Source organism: Leptonychotes weddellii, chromosome 3 (assembly GCF_054177405.1).
Source record: "Leptonychotes weddellii isolate Sample4059 chromosome 3, ASM5417740v2, whole genome shotgun sequence".
In the NCBI taxonomy this organism is placed as follows: domain Eukaryota; kingdom Metazoa; phylum Chordata; class Mammalia; order Carnivora; family Phocidae; genus Leptonychotes; species Leptonychotes weddellii.
The window spans coordinates 127,597,377-127,619,282 of NC_138371.1; the positions used below are offsets into that span (position 1 = coordinate 127,597,377).

Here is a 21,906-nt window from a genome sequence, read left to right on the forward strand (position 1 = left end):
AGTACCTAATTAAATATGAGGCAGACTATAATGAGTTCTATAATAAGAAAGGCACTAGAGGAGAGATTGAATGTACTTGGAGGTCCAAGAAAGAGTTATACAAAGGATTTGAATACCCTCTCTCAAATCTAAGCTTTTCACTTTCTTTTACCTTTATCTACACCAATACTCTAGACCTTGTCTTTATCTGAAATTGTTCCACCCTTCAAATCTTAAATTTTGGAACCCTCTTTCAGACTAAATTCTAGATCCCTGTTGAGGGGAAACCCTTATTGCCCCCTCCCCCATGAGTCTCCACAGAGGAGAGAGGACTTCGGTTGACCCCCTAAGGAAGGCAAGTGGTTCATCACCATACCCCACCTTCATTTGGGAGGAAGGAAAAAGAAGCAACAATTTATCAGAAGCTCTGATTAGGCCTCTAATAATTTATCAGAAGCTCTGAATCTAGTGGTTGTTGGATCCTGTTCAGTGATAAATAAGCTCTCCCTCACTCCCTGTGTTTTATTCTCAAGAACCGAGAACACAGAGAGGAAGATGGATGACTTATTATCCCTCGAACATCCAACAATGCCTTTATCTTTTATAAGCCCTATAAACCATCAACCCTGGATCAGTTTAGCTGTTGTTCTTTCTCCCCATCTTAACAAAAAAAAATGTGAAAGGCATAGGAACTGGATACATTACTAAACTTGATCTCCATCTTTGCTAGACACTATTTACTACCTCATAATCTTCTCCAGGTCCCTGTTCAGTTTCAACTTTCATTTTCTTTCTTTTCTTTTTTTTTTTGTAATTTTATTTATTTATTTGACAGAGAGTACAGGCAGGGGGAGGGGCAAGGAGAGGGAGAAGCAGGCTCCCTCTGAGCAGAAAGCCCGACATGGGGCTCAATCCCAGGACCCTGGGATCAGGACCTGAGCCGAACGCAGACGCTTAACTGACTGAGCCACCCAGGCACCCCTCAACTCTCATTTTCTACAGAAGCTAACCCAAACCTAAGTAAACTCTGACTCATAGCAGATGACCTCGGCTTCAATTTCATTGAGAGAACAGTAGTATCTGGGTTTGGAATAAATGAACTTCCTGCACACACCCACCTCCATAAACTTTCTGTCTCCTGGTCAATGCTAATCTCTGAATGGGCTGTGGCTCCCATGCTCCATCCATTCTCCCCTGTCTCTCCTGACACTTCAACTTTCGAGTCCAACAATTCTTTCCTCTCTTCATATAGACACACTCAAAACCCATTTTAAAAACAAAGCCAAAGAACAACAACAACAAAACTCTTTTGAAGTCTGAATATTATACTTGTTCTCCTTCCTCTAACAGCCAAGCTTTTCAAAAAAGCAATCCACCCCGGCTTCTCTGCCTTCCCACCTGTTCGGCAGGGCAGCCTAATGCACGCCAACCCCTCCCCAAAGTCATTCCCATCAATGTGACCCAATGACCTCCATGTTAACAAATTCCACAGACGCTTCTCATTTCTTCTTTGACTTGATCTCTCTATAGTATTTGATGTTTAACAACTTCTGTCCTAAAACTATCTTCCACAGGCTTTTCCTAACATCATCACCTCCCAAGGCTCCTTCTATACTTAAGAATGCTCTGTCTTCACTGGTCAAACTTTAAATTTTAACATTTTCCCAGGATTCTATTCTTGGCTTTCCTCTCCTCCAACTAAAGGTTCCCTGGGGCGGTGGAAGGGGCAGGAACATTTACACCATGGATTATCCCACGCGCTGTAAATCCATACGGCTAAATCTGAATACATTTGCTTCCTCCCCAACCCGCCCCCGCCCCCACCAGCGCTTACCTCTGTCATGGCACTGCTCTGTATTTGCATAAACAAATCTGTCTGTCTTCCCTGCCCTGGCAAGCCTGGGAGATGGACACAGCACACCACTGTCAGCAGTGCTAGCTTCTTGAACAGGGGCTGGAAGTGTGGATGGGGGCAACAACATAGCGAGAGCAAGGCATCTGAGAGGACCTAGGAATACGTAGCTATAAAAACTACCTGGGAGGAACTTCACTGAACTCTATTGTGAATATTTTGAGGGAAGTAACAATCTATTTATTCATCTCTGAATCTCTTGTGCTTAGCACAAGTGCCTAGCACATAGTGGGTATTCAAATCATATTTTTTGAATGAGGGAAGTAGAAAAAGAATGAAATATCTGAGATTAGCTTTGAAGAACTGGTAGAATTTCAACAGCCTTAGATGGAGGAGAAATCAGTGAAGCCAGGGGGAATGGGAAAAGTCCAGGCACAGACAGAAATGCTGGACCGGTGGGGTGCATAAGGACGAACAATCTCAGTAATTCTAGAATGCCAAGGTATGGTTTTATAAGACTTGAGGATGGAGCTGCAGATGTAACTTGACAGGCAACAGTGAGCCAGTGAGGTCTTTCCAGCAATGTGATTTGTAATTGGAAAAGAATTAACTGGAACAGAGGATACCTCTTAAGTAGCTATCAAATGAATTACTTAAGTGAGAATAAATGAAGACCTGAACCATAGCAGCTGCCTGAACCACAGCAATAGAGTAAAAGTAGAGGAGAAGGGAAAATATTATTTTAAGACCGAAGGTAAGAAATAGACTTTTTGAATATTCCGAAACAATGGAAATTAGTTGAAGTATCAAATTTAAAAGAGGTGACAATTTTAAAGCACTAAAATTAAAAGGCCTAAAATGGAAAATGTTGTAAATACTTTTTAAAAAATACATTTAATGCATTGGTTTCTTGACAGTACTTGGTATACAGCATACTTATTAAGTTTATTGTGTTGGCAGGAACTCCAACACGCTTCAGTTGACACATGGTTGGTAACTGAAGAGGACATTCTGTACATGCTTAGGAAAGGTCATTCTGTAACTTTTGAGAAGGAAGTCAGCAGCATATCACCATACCGTGAAACTGTTGTTTGCATTTTTTGTGCTTGCTTCGGCTACACTGGCATCTGAGAGGTCAACTTCGTCGAATATCAGAGACTGTTAATGAAGAAGAACACAAACACATTAAATGAAAACCTAACTCAATGTTTGTCAATAATTTTTATTTTTTTTATTTTTTTATTTTTTGCTATCAGATCATGACTATGAAGCTGTGTTACGAATTAGGAATAGAAAGTGAATAAAAAGTCGTTTGTGATTATTTGCAATATCTTCTTAGGAAGCGTAAAACCACAAAGTACAACTAACTCATAAATCCCAAACCGAAAAGGTCTTTAAAGAACCCTGTGGCACACAGTTTCAATATAAAATGCTCTGTGCTCTCTAGAAGCGTAATTTATGGGGGACCTACTCAGTGTGGCACGCACGCGTGTGCACGCACACACACACACAGAGTAATATACCTCTGGACAGGCAACAGCCTGTAACAACGTTGCCAGGAAGGCAGAGGCAACATCATCATTCCCACATTTGCTAAGTGAGAAATGAGAACTAGTCCTGGCTCAGATCATGGTGAGTTACTGAACTTCCTGAAACTTATTTTCCTCATCCATAAATGGGTTTGAATGAGAAGGTGAATCTGCTCTGCAAATATAAAACGGTGTTCCTTTTGTACTCTTAAAAGTGGTTTTAATCAAAAAGTTTCAGTGATAAAAACTCCACAGAAATGTAATCTTTAATAATGTTCAATTTAGAAATTAGGAAACTCTACTAAATAAACGTATCCTTCCCACTCTCAGTCATTTGGTCATTGTTTGCACTCATTCAATGTTCTTGCAGCACGGCAGCTATAACAAGGCACCTCTAGAACTGCAGAAAATGGGCCCCTTCCACATGCACCCCAGTGTTTACAGCAGCAATGTCCACCATAGCCAAACTATGGAAAGAGTCTAGATGTCCATCAACAGATGAATGGATAAAGAAGATGTGGTATATATATACAATGGAATATTACGCAGCCATCAAAAAGAATGAAATCTTGCCATTTGCAATGACGTGGATGGAACTAGAGGGTATTATGCTAAGTGAAGTAAGTCAGAGAAAGACAAATACCATATGATTTCACACATATGTGGAATTTAAGAAACAAAACAGATGAACATAGGGGAAGGGAAGGAAAAATAAAATAAGATGAAAACAGAGAGGGAGACAAACCATAGAGACTCTCTCTTTTTTTTAAAGATTTTATTTATTTATTTGAGAGAGAGAGAGCATGAGAGGGGGGAGGGTCAGAGGGAGAAGCAGACTCCCTGCTGAGCAGGGAGCCCGATGTGGGACTTGATCCCAGGACTCCAGGATCATGACCTGAGCCGAAGGCAGTTGCTCAACCAACCGAGCCACCCAGGCGCCCAAACCATAGAGACTCTTAACCATAGGAAACAAAACTGAGGGTTGCTGGAGGGGAGGAGGGTGGGAGGATGGGTTAATTGGGTGATGGGCGTTAAGGAGGGCACGTGATGTAATGACCGGTGGGTGTTATATGCAACTGATGAATCACTAAATTCTACCTCCGAAACGGGTAACACGGCATACGTTAACTACATTGAATTTAAATAAAAATTAAATTAAATTTACCAAAAAAAAAAAAAAGAAAGGAAGAAAGAAAGAAAAGGGGCCCCTTGTCTGATAGCTTCTACCAACACCCCCAAGATCCCTAGGGGGTGTGCAAATCCACTTCACTCCAACCAATCTGACTATTAGACTTGTTCCCCGACCAGAAAGAATTTTTAATCTCGCACAGGAGAAGAAACAGATAACGACTAATTGTAATGTAAGATGGTCTACTGAAAATTCAAGAAAAGAAATACTACAGAATGCTATGGAAGGTCACAGATAATTTCCCCCGCAGAAAACATTTAAACTCTTGCTTTTGTGAATGATGGAATAAAGACTCTTTGAGGGGATCCTAAAGAAAACAGGGAATTTCATCAAGTGGAGACAGAGGGAAAGATCATCTGCGGATGGCAAACACGGGGCAGGGCCAAGGTTAGCAAGTGGTCAGTGCCGCCTAGAGATGAATGTGGAAAGGCAGCATGGAGCCAGATCAGGGACAACCTTGAACATAACGACCTTTAAAATGAGATTACTTTATTTGGTTATTACTTGTACAGCTGCATAAACTAAGAATTACATTTGTTTGCATATTTGATTTTACCTCCCAGTGTATAACTCTACTAATTATATCAGGAACATATGTTTTTTTTAATATGGAAATTATCAATTATTCAACTGACACAGTAGCCAGAAATCTTAACGTTTACTTCTGAAAGAACACTAAGGTATCAGTTTAAATGGAAGCTCATCATTACTAGTTTTTTTCTTCCCAAACCACATCATTCTTATTTTCTTCGACTGTTACATAAAAATTATTTAAAGCCTTGATTTTATTTCACTTAGTTTTTATTCTTAACTGCTAGCATAATTGAGTGATTGCTTTGTGTCAGGCACCTTGTGTATTATCTCATTTAAGCCTCCTCAGTACAACACGAGCTGCCTGCAGCCACTCTTGTGGAATGTGCTGGAAGTGGGATACAAACCCTTGTCTGAAACCAGAGGACAGATTCTTAGCAACTATAGCAATTCTCTCTCTCATGGTCAGGGAAAGATGTATAAAGTAAAAGGTAGCAAGAAAAGGGGGGAAACCCAAAATTTTCAGCTTATTACATTTAATAAGGTTACATTTAATGTTTTACTGTAATTGTAAGGAAAGAGGAAAGGAAGAAAGAAAACTATACTAGAACCTTTCCATAAGATGGTCCTCCATGGACATGCCATGAAACTGACTTAAATAGACTCCCTTGGGATTTGGTCCAAGATGGATCACACGCACACCGAATTCACAGAAGAATGGTAAGGCTCTAGTGAGCACCAAGACAAAAAGTTCAGAGAACTAAAATTTTTAATCCATCCACAACCACAAGTGCTTGCAAGTCATATCCTTCCAAATTACCTTCGAGTCCTTTGCATAATAAAGTGTACGGCCTCGAAGTTTGAAGTAACGCTTTTTCCATCTTTGGAAGGAACTGGTTTGCTTCAATAGTTGTCCCTCTTTAATACTGGTCTGGGGAGAAACAGAAGCACAACAACATGATTAAAATGAAATTCAGAACCAAATAAAATTCAGAATTAATGACACACCATCAGTGACATTTTAAATATTATTTCCCAGGTCCTAGAAATTACACGAGAGAATATCTTCTTCTTTCTGTCCAACGAAGGGAGGACGTGTGCAAAGCCTCATGGACAAAGGTAAATCTGACATTGTTCCCTGACCTCCAAGTAGTCACAAATAATATGGGAGACACATGCACCAAACTAATACTTACGATTCAGTGTGACGGTACACTGCCTTTTATAGAGGAATTATTTTACCTCCCAGTGTATAACTCTACTAATTATATCAGGAACATACCTTTTTTAATATGGAAATTATCAATTATTCAACTGACACAGCAGCCAGAAATCTTCACATTTACTTTTGAAGGAACACTAAGGTATCAGTTTAAATGGAAGCTCATCATTACTCATTTTTTTCTTCCCAAACCACATCATTCTTATTTTCTTCAACTGTTATATAAAAATTATTTAAAGCCTTGATTTTATTTCACTTGGTTTTTATTCTTAACTGCTAGCATAATTGAGTGATTGTTTTGTGTCAAGCACCTTTATTATTCATCTGGAAAATGCGGATGACACCGCGACATACCTTATAGGGTTGTTGTAAGGAATACATTAAAAACATAGAAAGGACTTATTGCACGGCATATAGTAAGTGCTCATTAAATGTTATCAGTAGCTATGTGTTATTTTAACGAATGTAGTCAAAGCACTATGCATGGTGGTCCAGAGAAGGAAGCATCAGCTCCTTTAGAGGGAGGCAAAGAAGTCTTCCCAGAGGATAGCCAAGGGTGCGTCTGAAAGGAGTTTATCAGAATGACAAGGGATGGCGAAGCCTATTTTGGTGTGTGCAAAAGAAGAAAGGTTTAAAACAGCATGCATATTTGGGGAATCTTCAAAGAACTTTCAGTTATAAATGCAGGGTAGGTTTTGCGGTGCGGGAGCAGCAGGGGATGTGGCTGGAGAAGGTAGGCAGGGGCTCTGTGATTCTGGGCCAGACTCTGTGCTGAGTGCTTCATATATGAAGTTCATTTCATTATCACCAACAAGATACTTAGAACCCGCTGGCCTCATCTAGTATCTCTCCCTCCCTTTGGCCCCCTGTCCACAATGGTGCTTTGCTTTTAAGTGGCCATGCATGCTCCTCTTAGGTCTGGATGCCACCTAATTTCTCCTCCTGGGCTGCTCTTCCTTCAGATATCTGTCTGACCAACTCCTTCACACACTTCAAGTCTTGACCTTCTCAGTGAGACCCACCTCACTGACTTATTTAATACCACAACGCAATCCCCAATTTCATCTTATTTACTCCCTCACACAAAGTACTTACTTTCCTCTTCTATGTATAATGTAATTTGCATATTTATTATGTTTATTGTGCTACCCCTATTAGAATAGAATTTACCTGAGTTTGTTACGTCTAATAAAGTTAAATTCAATGTTTCATTAAGGAAGAAGGAAACTACACTTATAGCAAACTAAACTTACAGTCTGCCTCTGAGATTGTCCTTAGGAGACATGTCATGGGACTGACTCAAATAGATCCCCTTGGGATGGGGTCCAAGAGGGGTCAGTCACATTTATTCTGAATTCATAAAGGAGCAGTAATGCGATGGTAAGTCTCCAGGACAAAAACAGCTCATAGAACCAAAATTTTAAATCCATCCCACTGGATTGCCCACTGATGTATCTCCAGTACCAAAAAATTATCGAGCACACACAAAATTCAGGTCTATATGAATGAATAGCAGGTACTGAGGTAAAACTCATGTCTGCTAGACTCCAGAGCTTATTCCCAATTTCTACACTATACCATCTTTCATTATCAACAAGACATAAAATATTGAGAAAAATGTGTTGTCACCAGTAAGGTAGTCAAGTTATATTAACATTTACTTTCAGTGTCAGTGAGAGATTTTCCCCATCGCTTGCTCTGAGACTGTCTTCCAGGAATTGTAAATTTTTAACGATAACAAAGTATTTTTGCAACTTTGTACCAAAGAGCTCGATTTGGAGTCAGACAGACAGACTTAAAGCCAGGCTCCACGACACACTGAAAATAGGAAGCTGGGCAAGTTGCTTCAACACTCTGCCCAAGTTTCCTCTCCTGAAATACAGGAATAATAATACCAACTTCACAAGCTTGCTGCATCTAATTTAATTATACGATAATGGCTGGAGAGCACTTAGCACACTGTCTGGGTTACAGAAAATATTCAATAAATGGCAGAAAGTGTTATTATTATGATATCATTATGCTATTAAGTTCAGGGAGTATTTGCCAGGCACCAAATTCGAAGAGCTTCTTGGAAGAAGAGAGTAAGTGTTTGCAGGCCACTCTGAGGGCAAATAACAGCTGGAGCAGAAGGAGAGTGTCAAGAAATGAGGTCAGGGGAGATTAGAGCCAGGAGAGGCGGCCACCATGGGGAGCTCGCTTTTTATTGTAAGTGCAAAAAGCTAGTGAAATGTTTGAAGCAGGAGAGCGAGAATGGGGAAATGTCCAAAGGAGAGATGCTAGGGGCTCGAGTGCAGGTTGTCGCATCACTGAGATGCAGAGAAGTAGAGCAATTTGGAGGCAGAATCCGCTGGACTTACTGATAGGCATCAAGGGCAAGAGAGAGGAGAAGGACCAAGGAAAAGTCTAAGTTGTTGGCTTGGGCAACTAGATGCGAGAGACCAAGAGAAAGGGGTATAGGAGGAGTGACTGGTGAGTGGCATCGCTGGTGTTGCTGGACTCATCTGGTGTCACCCCGGGGAGACAGTCATCATTCTTAAACACAAAGTACTGAAATACTGTAAAAATATAACTTACCCAAAGAACAAACCATTTGTTCTAGAAGTGAATGTATTGGGATTTTTGTAAAGTTTTGTTTAGGGCAATGAGGAAGAGAACTTCATGTTTGGTCTACTTAGGTTCTATAAGCACTGTCTAAGGGAAGCATCAATAACCTACTTCATTCCCCACATGGTTATCAGAGTGATTTTCCAAAATGAAAACCTGATTATGTTATACCACAGCTTAATTCTCTTTCGCCTGCAGCAGGAAGCCCAAACTTCCATACGTACCATAGAAGACCCTGCATCATCTCTCCAACCTCATCGCCCACCCCTGCCCACGCTCCTCCCTCGGCCCTAAATGGCCTTTCCTCAACTGGTCCGTCTTGAAAACTCCTCTTCATCTCAACTCGGATCCTCTTCATCTCAACTCAGAAGCCCCTGGCTTCCCTGCCCCCGAGGAAGAAGTAACTCACCCTACCTTTGTCCCTCTGAGGTGCCTGACCCCCTCTGTGTAACAGCATCTGTGACACCAGATAGCATCGGTTTACATGTGCGTGGTCCAGCCACGCTGTGAGCTTCCTCAGAGCAAAGACGGCACCCCACACCATCTAACACAGTGGCCGACACCTTAGGGCCTCTGTAAATGTTGCACTGAACATCTTTTAGCTAAATGTAAAACAGTATGTCAGATAACTTTGTATTTTAAAAGAATGAAAGAATGAGAAAACCGGGCCCCGTGGCTGGACATGATCTTACGCTTTCCAGCATTCAGCAGGTCTGAGCCTGCTTCTTCTCACGCATATAAAAATAGCAGATACGATGCACAAAGGTGTATGTGCCCTGGGGTGCACTCCCTGGGTGAGGGGTTGGGGAGGGATGGAAAGAGGACAGGAAAATGTCAATCTATTCTGATTGCTAATTTAGAGATGATCCTTACATGGTCACTTTCGAAGCAATAGTTCATATAGTTTTTTTTTTTCTATATCACTTAATGTTCTTTAAATCTTGCATAAGCATGGATTAATCTGCAATGTGTGAGGCTGTGGGGGAATACAAAGATGTGTAAGATATAGTCCTTCATGCATTTACAAACTTCTTTATGTTACATGGTTAATTTTAAATTCTAAAAAAAAGAAAAAACATTCTGAGGCTAGTTTACTTTCTTCTAAGAGATGGGATTTAAAATATTTAACTAGAAGGCAGTTATTCACATGAAAGTCAATCCTCAAAATAAACTTGTTTATATATGGCTAGTTAAACAAACACTTCTTATAAAAGTAGGAGCATAACAAAAAAATGATTAATTTGCAAGAGCTCTAGAAAATATAATCATATTATCAAAGTATGGTTCAGAGAAAAACATGTGTCGGTCCAAAAATCTCAAAATACTGCATATACTAAGTGAATAAACAAGCAATCATTCTTTAAAATCATAGTATTTATTATGTTCAATGTTGATGTTCAACTAGAATAACAATTTGAAGTTGGGAACAGATATAAGAAAGTTATGATAAGAGAGTTATGTTTCAGAACCTGTTAAAATTAAGTACAAAATTTTAGTTTTAATTTCCTCACAATCTCCTGGATAAGGGATAAACTCTCTCCTCCGTCAAAAAAGGGCTTAGAACGTTTACATTTAACTGACATTTAGTCATATAACCTGGCACATATTAGTTCAGTACTACCCAACACTTATGAAAAATCAGTAAAGCCATGGAGACTTAACTGTAATCCAATAACCCAGTTTCCAGATGTTAAAAACACAAAGTTCAATGAACTTGGCTTTGAAAAAAGATTATTTCAATCAAATAAACTTTAAGTTGAAAAATTTCTTATCTAGCTGGCTTTCAAAGGAGGTCTGTAGTCTAATGTCTTAAGGCTGTGGAATTGTTCATTTCATGTTCCCTGTGTAGCTCAAACAAAAGTCATTTCTCTTTTAAAATAACACACACACACACACGGGTGCTCTATGATTTCACCTACAATTTCAGAAACACTTGGTGTGCCACAAGTTGAAGCTACTTGGATGGAATACTACTTGAACGTCTCAAGGAGAGCACAGTTTTAATAATCACTCAATGAGCCATTTTGTAAAGCTAAGAATTTTTGAAAAATCAGTTACTGCCTGATTTATCTGATAAATGCACATTTTCACATGCTGACTTTTTTTGGCCATCGAAATAGGTGTGGTGAAAAGCTTGATATAGTGAAATGGAAATGTCAGTGATGACTCATCTTTTACAGATGTCTTCAAAAATTCCAGAAGAATCTCTAGCTTCTCCTCCTCTTGTCCCAACATGACCCCTTAACTTCTCTTCTAAGGAATGGGAATGAAATTTGTTGTTATGGACTGAATGTTTGTGTGTCCTCCCGAAATTGAAATCCTAACCCCCAATTTGTTGGTATGAGGAGGTAGGGCCTTTAGGATTTGTGCCCTTATAAAACAGACCCCAGAGAGTTCCTTCTGCCACATGAGGACACAGCAAGATGACAGCCATGGACGAACCAGGAAGCAAGCCCTCACCAGACACTAGATCAGCCGGCGCCCTGATTGGGACTTCCCAGCCTCCACAACTATGAGAAATGAATTTGTCGTTTAAACCCTCTAGTGTACGGTGTTTTTCTTATAGGATCTTGAACAGACTAAGACGTGGGTCGAGAGAGTTTTCACACCACTTTGTTCTCATCTCTCTCTCTTTTTTTAAAGATTTTATTTTTAAGTAATCTCTAAACCCAACGTGCGACTCGAACCTACAACCCCGAGACCAAGAGTCGCAGGCTCCACTGACTGAGCCAGTCAGGTGTCCCCCCACCACCGCGCTGTATCTCTCTTAACTTCTGTCCACTCTACCCCCCAAATAGAAAATTTTTCTTTGACACATACATTTCCTTATCCATTTTGTTATACAAGCTCTGGGAAAGCTGTCTATGCTTTCCTGGGTATCTGTACAGAGCCTATAACATCGTGAGTCTATTTGACTTTCTTTAATGGTAAGCCTCTTTAGTTTTATAGACTTTAATCTCTAAATTGGAAATAATACCTGTATATCACCATGTGTTATAATGACATATGAGACAGTGGATACAAAAGTATACACAATTCTTTAAAATGTAATATGAAAAAAAATAAAAAATAAAAAGTAGTATGACAAGATATTATCTTGACTAATATTAGCCCCCATCATAAGTATTATTTATTATAGAAAGGTTTCATTTCTTCAGTCCATCCCTTTCCACTCTTCCTGCCATTGCCTTAGTTCAAGCTCCTCTAACTCCCTTGAGCTCAACAGTTCCCTAAATGTCCTCCATGCTATCAATTTTTCCCACCACTGGTCCATTCTTCCCACTCTGGACAGAATTATCCCTGAAAAACAGATCTGATCCTGCCAAACTCTGGTTTAATATGTTCAGTGCTTTCCTATCACCCACAGTATAATTCCAGCCTTGTGAGCTGAGCACACGGACTCCTCCTTCCACAAGTGACCCACCTTCTTTTATGGCTTCATCTTCAGAAGTCCTCCTAAGTTCACCTAACAGCAGAGTAGAAGAGAAGCACTTGCTAATCCTCAAACCCTCTATGCTTCCTTATGTCCAGCCTCTTTCACGAGCTCTTCCTTCTACTCACAATATTGTCTTCTGCTTCTGGTAACCCCTGCCCCCATCCCATCATCCTTCAAGGCTCAGGCCACCATCACAGCCTAGCTGCATCCACAGCACTTTGCTCATACATAATTTATAGCATTAATCATGTGGTAAGGGAATTTTTAAAAATTTGTATCTTATTTATTTTTCCACCCTCCATATAGTCATACTTTTATATGGCCATATAGCCATATACCCTGACATTAAGAAAATAATTAATACATGTGTATCAATTTACTGAGTAATCAGGAAACGACAAGTAAGAAATTAAAGTAACAACACCTATGAACCAAAGTTCCCCATCTGTAAAGTGAGGATAAAGATCACCTGCCCTGTATTCCTCAGAGTTGTGGGGATGAAACAGAATGACATGTAAATATCTTTTATAAACTCCCAAATGCTACATAAATATAAAGTATTGTAAGTAAGGTACTATTTTAGCAGGTCATACCTGTGGGAAAAGGTGTTTTAAGGGGGACTGACACAAGTTAAATAAAGATATAACACTCTTGAACAAGGGCCCGATGCCTATATAAAGAGAAATTATCACACAAAGACTGTATGTGTGTATGCACACCATCCACTTATTTTATTCTATTTTGTGGTAGACATAGATAATTATGTTTGAGTTTTATACTTTGTGAAAACCTTAATGAAATGAATTCCAAAGATGGTAAAAAAAATTAATATAAATTTCTAAGTGTAATATAAATGAGACATTATAAAAGAGTAACATATAATAAGATAATGTATACTTCAATATGCCAATGACTACTATGGCAGACATAACAAAGGAAAGAGATGAGTGCATCTAACATAAAATCTCCATTAATGCATCAACCTCAAATGCCAGATGATATAGGAGTGAATAGTATGGCCACTAGTGACATATTTTCTTTTCTTTTCTTTTTTTTAAAGATTTTATTTATTTATTTGACAGAGAGAGACACAGTGAGAGAGGGAACACAAGCAGGGGGAGTGGGAGAGGGAGAAGCAGGCTTCCTGCGGAGCAGGGAGCCCAATGCGGGACTCGATCCCAGGACCCTGGGATCATGACCCAAGCCAAAGGCAGACGCCTAACCGACTGAGCCACCCAGGCACCCCGTGACATATTTTCTGAAGTTGTAAATAGCACCTGGTAAAGTTCTAATCAAAAACCAAACTATAGAGGCACCTGGGTGGCTCAGTCAGTTAAGCATCCGACTCTTGATTTTGGCTCAGGTCATGATCTCAGGATTGTGAGATGGAGCCCCACGTTGGGCTCCACTCTGGGCATAGAGCCTGCTTAAGATTCTCTCTCTCCCTCTCCCTCTGCCCCCTCTCAAAACAAACACACAAACGAAAACCTCCCTTTTTACACACAGTAGTTGTATACCTGGAAAATGAATACCTTATAATAATACTTTAAGATTTTGTGTTACATGAAGTTAGGTTGTAAGCTCAGGTGATTATAAATTATGTTTGCCCATAATAATATCCTGTAGGACATTTGAAGGTCATAAATTATAAAGGACAATTCTTTGAAGTTTTGACCTGCCTGGTATGTTGTAAGATTGCTGGCTAGGAGGGCTCACTATGCCAAAAGCACTGGGATGATTTAAAAAAAACAAAAACAAAAACAAAAAACCACAGATTTCCAAAACACCTCTCCTGAGAATCACTGTTTTAAGGGCTCCAAATCTACCCTGGACTCCTAATCTTAATCTGAGCCATTTTTTAGGAGCAACCATAGTGTCACTTGGTGACGTATCTGGCAAGTTGTGGATTTGGAACCACTTCCACGAAGACCATGTTTAATCACATAAAGTATACAGTCCCAAAATGTATAAGTTTTCTAAACATTAAACATAAGAACATAGCGCAATCATGAACTAGTATTTAATAATGGAGCAGAGTTTACAGCTACTATAAATTACTATTTTACATGTTAGAACATCGGTCTAAGTATTCTAGTCCAGTAAGGCCAGAAAGTACCTTGGATGCCACTGGCACTTCGAAATCCAGTTAGCTGAACTGATTGAACTGATGTATCTATCTTCCCAACTAGCCTGCAAGAGCAGGGCCGGACCCACCGTATTCACCGCCGCGGCCCTGGCACTTATCACAGTTCCTTGCGCAGAGAAGAGCCCCTCATCCGTACTCATGGAACACATGAATGAATGAAGTAAGGAAACTTGAACAGTACGTTATCTTAAGAGCTCTTAGGGGAGAGCCTGGGCAGGAGCCTTGCCAGCATTCTGCGAGCTGTATCCAAAGGAGCTTCTTTCGTGGCCGACTCTTTCTCCTTGGCAAATGTCCTTGCAGCAAATATAAGCATTTAGTTGTTGATTATTCTACCTTTTCCCCCCCCCAAATTGAAAGGCATTCTGTTTTTATCCACTACCATTTTTCCTTCATTCTTAAGGGAGGCCATCTCTCGTCAGCATTAACATTGTCTTTGGGTGGCCGAAAAGGCAGATATACCTGGAGAATGTATAAATCAGCTATTGTTTAGAATAGATTTTCTATCCTTCCGTATTTTACCCAACAGTTGAACTTACATAATTTGGCTTGAAAGGTGGTCAAACCCATCACTCATTTGATCTAACATCTCTGAAACTACAAGTCTATCTTTATCACAAGTCTCAATGAATTGTGTCTCCTATCACAACACTGTTTATTTCTTTTATTAGCCCTTCTAAATATTCTCTGTGTGATTATAAAACAGGAATATTTTTCCCCGCAAACATGCCAGAAGCTATACTGAATGATTACTGCCTCTCTTCTCATGGCTTTGGAAGGTTGGCCATTGGATCTTGTCCTGATTCAGTCTGTCTATCTCTTTTTATCAGTCCCGGGTTCAAATGCTTCAAGCCTGGCTCTTATATCAGCCTCCAAAATCTCCCTCAGTTCCTCTTGATTCCAGGCCCTTTTGGGTTTCATGCCTTGCGTCCTTTCCCCTTCTGAATTTTATCCAACCAGAGATTTCCTACTTCCTTAAAAACAAATTTGAGCCTCTTTATGAAAAGGACCATACATATGGGGCGCCTGGGTGGCACAGTCTGTTAAGTGTCCGACTCTTGTCGACTCGGTTTCCGCTCAGGCTGTGATCTCAGGGTCGTCGGATCAAGCCTCGCGTTGGAAGCCTGCTTCAGATTCTCTCTCCCTCTCCCTCTGTCCCCCCACCCCTGCTCATGCGTGCTCTCTCTCTAAAATCAATCAATCAATCAATCAATAAATCTTTTTTTAAAAAAAGGACTATACATATATTACATGAAGCTCTATTAAATACACCAGTTCTAAAATCTGGCTGGTCATCTGAATGACACAGAAAACTTTACGGATATTCAGAATCTCTGTTCATCTAGGAGGTTTTGATGCAATCGATCTGGGATAGGGCAGAGAAACTTACACATATTAAAAGCTCTCTTGGCGACTGTAATCATCAGTCAGGCTTAATAAACACTCGCATAAATAATATTTAAGTAATAATGTGTAGACACTCTACACTTAAAATGTATCTTTCTCTTTGTGTGTGGAGCCCCGTTCACATGCCACCCCTGCCTCTCGGCACCCCCACCGGCTCTGCTCCAGCGGAGGTGGGGGGGAGTAATTTGGGTTTAATAACAGAGCATGTCTACTCCAACTCTCCCCTTCAGCCTCCTGAGAGCCATCTGCCCACAAGAAACCAGGTTCTACTCTACTATCATTCAGAGAAAAAAACAGATTGGATTTGCAGAAGAAGGTAAGGAATGAAAAGCTGGGATCTGCCCTGGACACTACCAAGTGCTGGGTAATGGTGGGAGAGAGAGAAGAGTCGTCCAGCTACTTACCCTCCGCTTTCCCTACTGTGTCTCCAGCCCGCACCACCACCCAAGGCCCGTGCCGGCACCAGCCCGACCCTGCCAAGAAAGCAAATGCCAGCAGAGGAACTACAGTGGTTACAATGAGGGGAAGTTTCAGTGAGGAGCCAGAGGATAATGCCGTAGAGAGAGGTATCTCAGCTTACAGAACAATGGACACAGGCTGGGCTTCTGGAACCCGTGCTTAATGATAATGGAATAGGATGATGCAGGTGCTTTGTCATTTACATCACAAAACAACACCCTTTTTATTTTTTTATTTTTAAAGATTTTATTTATTTGACAGAGAGAGACACAGCAAGAGAGGGAACACAAGCAAGGGGACTGGGAGAGGGAGAGACAGGCTTCCCGCTGAGCAGGGAGTCTGAAGCGGGGCTCAAAGCCAAGCAGGGAACCCAATGCAGGGCTCGATCCCAGGACCCCGGGATCATGACCTGAGCCGAAGGCAGACGCCCAATGACTGAACCACCCAGGCGCCCCAACAACACCCTTTTTACAAACTGCCCCTTGGAGCAGTTGTCCTCAAGCAGTTTGGGTGCCAGAATGATCTGAGGATATATGAGCAGGTACTTTGAAGAAGTAACCCAGAACCTGACCAGCTCAGCCTCCTCATTCTGGGGTACCTCAGAGGGACTCTACAGCTCCATGAAATCCAGTTCAAAAACGGTGAGGCAAGACGATTACGTGTGCTTAAATATAATGATATTTAATGCTCACACAACAAAACCTTGACGTTTAATATTCTAGAAGTTTGTGGAATAGTTTCATTCATTTGTATTCTCAGAAAAATATGCAACCTCTATTGGTTCCTTTTAATTTTACCAGCATGTTACTTTTACATGGAACACACACGCACACACACACACATTCTGACTCAGGTTGTCTGAGATGTACGGGTTGAGAGGAAAATGTAGTGTGGTCACCCGTCCTGCACGGGGAGCTTACACCCTCTGGTGCTGTGCATACACGTGGCTGTCAAGTCAAGTGAGGCATAAAACTCTAAAATGGGTCTCTGGCTCTGCAGTTTTTCATCCTGCCACGTTCAGTCCAATGATGAAAAAGGCTTTCCATCACAACTGTCTAAAAAGGAAAAAAATCCAATGTGGCAAACAAAAGTTAGTGATGCTGCAGCATGCACAAACCCTGAGAAGTGATGAGGTCTGCTCCTCAAGGGGTCGAGAGAACACACGCACTGGGGCGCATAAGGAGGAAGCTATAGTTTCCTCGTGCCTACTGAGCCTTCTGAAAACTTTAAATATAGTCACAATATCTTCGTTATTTTAACTGAAGTACTATAAACCCTAATATTTCGGACACTTATATTTAAATGTAAATTAATGCATTCTAAAGCAAAATCATGGAGGTTACCCAACATAACCTAATTACCCTCTTTAGGGGCACCTGGGTGGCCCAGTCAGTTAAGCATCTGCCTTCGGCTCAGGGTCATGATCCCGGGGTCCGGGATGAAGCCTCACATCAGGCTCCCTGCTCAGTGGGGAGTCTGCTTCCTCCCCCCACCCCACCGCTTGTGCTCTCTCTCTCTCTGCTCTGCTTTCTCTCTCAAATAAATATATAAATAAATCTCAAAAAAATAATTACCCTCTTTACCAATAAACCATCTAGTTCTCACGAAAGTACTTTGTCCCTTGTATTGGTTTGTAATTTTCTTGAGAAGACCTATAGATATAAATTACCTTCCTGAGACTGTAGTTCTTTTGTGAGGTTTTATTTGTTCATTCCTGAAATGAAGTTCTATCTCTACTTTCAAGATGTTCCTTCTTAAGGAGATTCTAAGTGTATTTTTCTAAATATTGTTAAAGAAATAAAAATATATGATTTTATAAAGTGCATATTACACTTTTATTTAAAGGAGAACATACAAAATGCGCATGCCATATCAACATCAGACCTACTTTCTTCATAAAATACAGTGAATTACAACAGATTACCACTGGGTGGCAGTGGTGTCATGCTTAATGCTCAGGTTTCCTTTCAGAGATAGAAACATGAATAGGCTTCTTGTCAGAGTTAGATGAGTCCTTGCCTATACCTCTGAGTGGCACATAATAACTGTGTTGTAAAGAGGTAAAAAAATAAAAAAAAAAATCTACTTTTCCAATTCTGAATTTACTTCTTCCCTTATCAAACACCCCTACTCACTTCCAAGAATAATCCCTTTGTCCACACATGATGTTCTGATGTAAACACTTTCCCACAAGGCCACAATGACACAACTATTTTGATGTACAGGCATTTTGATGTGGCCTAAAATAAACCACTAAATGCTATGTTAATTTTTTAAACTAGTAACTAATGTGTAAAACAGACAACCTCATGCTAGGCCTGAGTCTCACAAAACTGTTGCTCTCCCTGTTGTTCCCAATCTAAGACTGCCGTTTGGCTGAGGTAGAAGCTGGGGGTCAGTGGTATGGCCAACAATGGGATGGGAAGTGGGGTGAAGCTCAGGTCTGGTAGGCTAACCACATATAACCAGGAGTCATATATTTACTACATATACTTATCTCAGAAAGGACTATTAACCATTCTCTGCAAAATGTCTGCTTATTTTCGGGAGTTTCAATTATATCCTCGATAATCTGCCTCTCAGATTCTCTGGTTCTTCTCCAGAGATAATATGGGTCCCCAATGCATAGGAAATTCTCAGATTTCTGCCAGTTCTCTGAACTCATAGATAAATAGGTAGGTAGGTAGGTAGACAGACAGATATGTATATGTTATATTCAAATCATAAACTATTTTAATGATGGTTTTGATGAGCAGGACTGATACCGCTACAAGAATAACCCAGTTCTATCAGATTTTTTTAAAGATTTATCTCTTTGAGAGAGACAGAGCAGGGGAGGGGTAGAGGGAGAGAGAGAGAGAATTTCAAGCAGACTCCTCACTGAGAGCAGAGCCCAATGTTAGGGTCAGTCTCACAACCCTGAGATCATGACCTGAGCCGAAACCAAGAGTCTGGTGCTCAACCGACTGAGCCACCCAGGCGCCCCTCAGTTCTATCAGATTTTTAAAAAAGCATCTTAATTTTTCACAGAAATGGATAAAATCAAATATGAGTGTCTTCTGTGATTAGGATGGGGCAGAAAAAAGGTCAGAGGTGAAGGCTGTGTAAATTACAAGGTGAAACAGTAACACATACATACACACCTCATACTACCATGGGTTCTACACTGTGGTCATGACAATGGGTTCCTTCATCAGGATCTATCCCCCTCTGAGATCTTCCCTGCCCTACTCTATATCTTGCCAGAAAAATATAACCCCTCCCTCCTCTGTGCTACTTTAGTACATCATTCTTCCGTCTCTGTTTACATTATACCGTAATAATCTGTTCACATGATGGGTAGAGGTAAAGTGCTATGGCCTGGGCGCACATCATGGCTCCACGGCTGACTAGTTGTTAAAGATGTTGGGCAAATTACTGCGCCTGAGCTTCCTCTCCTTCACAAGGTGGATGATGACGATGATAACTAACTCACGGGGGTGTCGTTGGGACTACATGATTCCATGCATGTAAAGTACATTTCCTGGCATGTAGCACTTGGTAGATAAGTTGTTCTTGTGTCATTCTTGTTCCTGTCCTTCAGTAGCAGTAGACTTCCCAAAGGGAGGACCACATTTACTTCTTCTTTGTATGGCTAGTAGCCAGCCCCATGCCCATCACCCCAGTGCTACTCATTCATGATCAGTTAGTTTGTTGATCCAAGTTCAACTATTCTCTGTCTCCATATCTAATTGTTCCTTCTCCATCCATTGTTCCCTGGGCATGTCTGATGTTAAAAAGTAAAAACTTTGTTCACCTGTTCATTACATCCCAGCTCACGATCTATGCTTTCCCTTCCATACTACAAACCTTCTTTAAAAAAAAAAAAAAAAAAAAAATTGAATATTCTTGCTGCCTCTTTCCATTTCTTCAGCCTTACTGGATAATTTCCCTTTTTCTTCAAGAAAACATCCCTATGGCTATTTCCAATAATATCCTATGTGACACATCTCTCTGGGTGAACTTACCCTTCACATAGCTCCAATTATGTCCTCTAAATATATATATATATAACTCCCAAAACAAACTTCTACATTTATTCTGTTTTTCACTCCAGCTCCTTTTATAGCTGCCTATTGACAATCGCACATGGAGACGTTACCACCATCTGAAATTCAACAAGCACGTTTTATTTCCTGTAACGTATGTCTTAGTATAATGGAAAAAAACACTGCTCGGGTTCAGGAAACCTAGATTCTAATTCTGAAACTTCCAGGTAATAGCTACACAACACTGGGTAGAAGTCACCCATCCGGAATTCAAACTGAACGCAGCACCTTCCCACGGCAACTCTGTTCCTCTTCCTGTGACCCCATCTGTTAGCAGCAGCATCACTTCCCTAAGCACACACTCCCCAAACCGCCAAACTCTCATCTCTTCTCCCTAGCTCCTAAATCCTTTAGAGTGCCATCGAAATGTTTGTGAAATCTGGTCTTCCTTTCCACTCCTACCAGCACTGCCCCAGTTGCAGTGACTTCGTTGTTTCTCAGCCAGGCGTGAACAATGACCTCCTAGGAAGTGACCAGGACCAGCACTGGAGGAAGAACCGCGGAGACAAGAGCTAGATCAGCAGGCCTGACCACCACCGGCGCTAACCCTTCATTGAGAAGTTCCTGCCGATCCAGTGTGAGTTTGGCCCGTGTGTGGAAAAGAACTCTACTCTTAATAACTCCTAAGAGAGGCAGACAGATCACTCAAACAAGTCTTTGCTGAAGGTTGGCAGGAACAAAAGGGACAGAACACAGAGGACCATGGTATACAGTATGAACAAAGTACCTCTTGTTCTCCAGGTCTGTGAGCCCAAACAGAGACCCCGGGACCTTTCTGTCTTGGCTCCCCCAGCAAGTGCAGACCAGGTGTTCCCCTACCATCAAGAAACACAAGCTGAGAGAACCACCACACTCAAGATCTCCAAACCCAAACCGAGGAGGGTTCACCCTCTTGCTGGCCCATCCTCACGGCTCTTGCACAAGGGATGCTAGCTAACTGGGGCAGGCCTCCACTGGACACTGCAATCCAACCCATGTGTCCTGTTGTTCATCAAAGAAAATCATATGGACATTAAACTGCTCTCTCCTTCTAATTAATTACCCATACTCCTTCCCCCCAGAATTGTTTCCTTAAGACACAGCTCTCATCCTATCACTTCCCTGTCCAAAGTCTTTTTTGGTTGCTGCTAAACCACAGAATAAAACAAAAACTCTGCCTCTAGGGCCCTTGACTGTCCACATCTTCCCTGTGTTTGTAGGCCTCATATCTAGGTGCAATTTCCCTTCTTATTGCCCTGCCGCTTTTAGTCCCGGCGTACTGGTCTACCTGCCACTGTCTGAACAAAACACACATCCTCCTCTCCTGGGGCCTTTATGTACGTGTCTTTCCACAGACCCAGAATGCTTTTCACCAGGATCCTGCCTCTCATCGACTCACCCTTAAATGTGGGGCTTCACACTCCCCTTTCCAAATGAGTCAACCAAGTAGAGTTCACTCATTTGCAATACCATGTGCTCAGTCCT

The 21,906-nt window shown here is 41.1% G+C and overlaps 1 protein-coding gene across 1 annotated transcript in view; it reads right to left on the reverse strand.

Moving 5' to 3' along the window:
• The window catches only part of DGKH (diacylglycerol kinase eta), a 168,197-nt gene that overhangs the window by 84,084 nt on the left and 62,207 nt on the right, over positions 1-21,906 (reverse strand). The window contains exons 3-4 of the mRNA XM_081815508.1: positions 5,901-6,011; positions 2,909-2,989 (exon numbers count right to left, since the gene is read on the reverse strand). Coding sequence (XP_081671634.1) covers positions 2,909-2,989; positions 5,901-6,011 — 192 coding nt within the window. The remainder of the gene's footprint in view (positions 1-2,908; positions 2,990-5,900; positions 6,012-21,906) is intronic.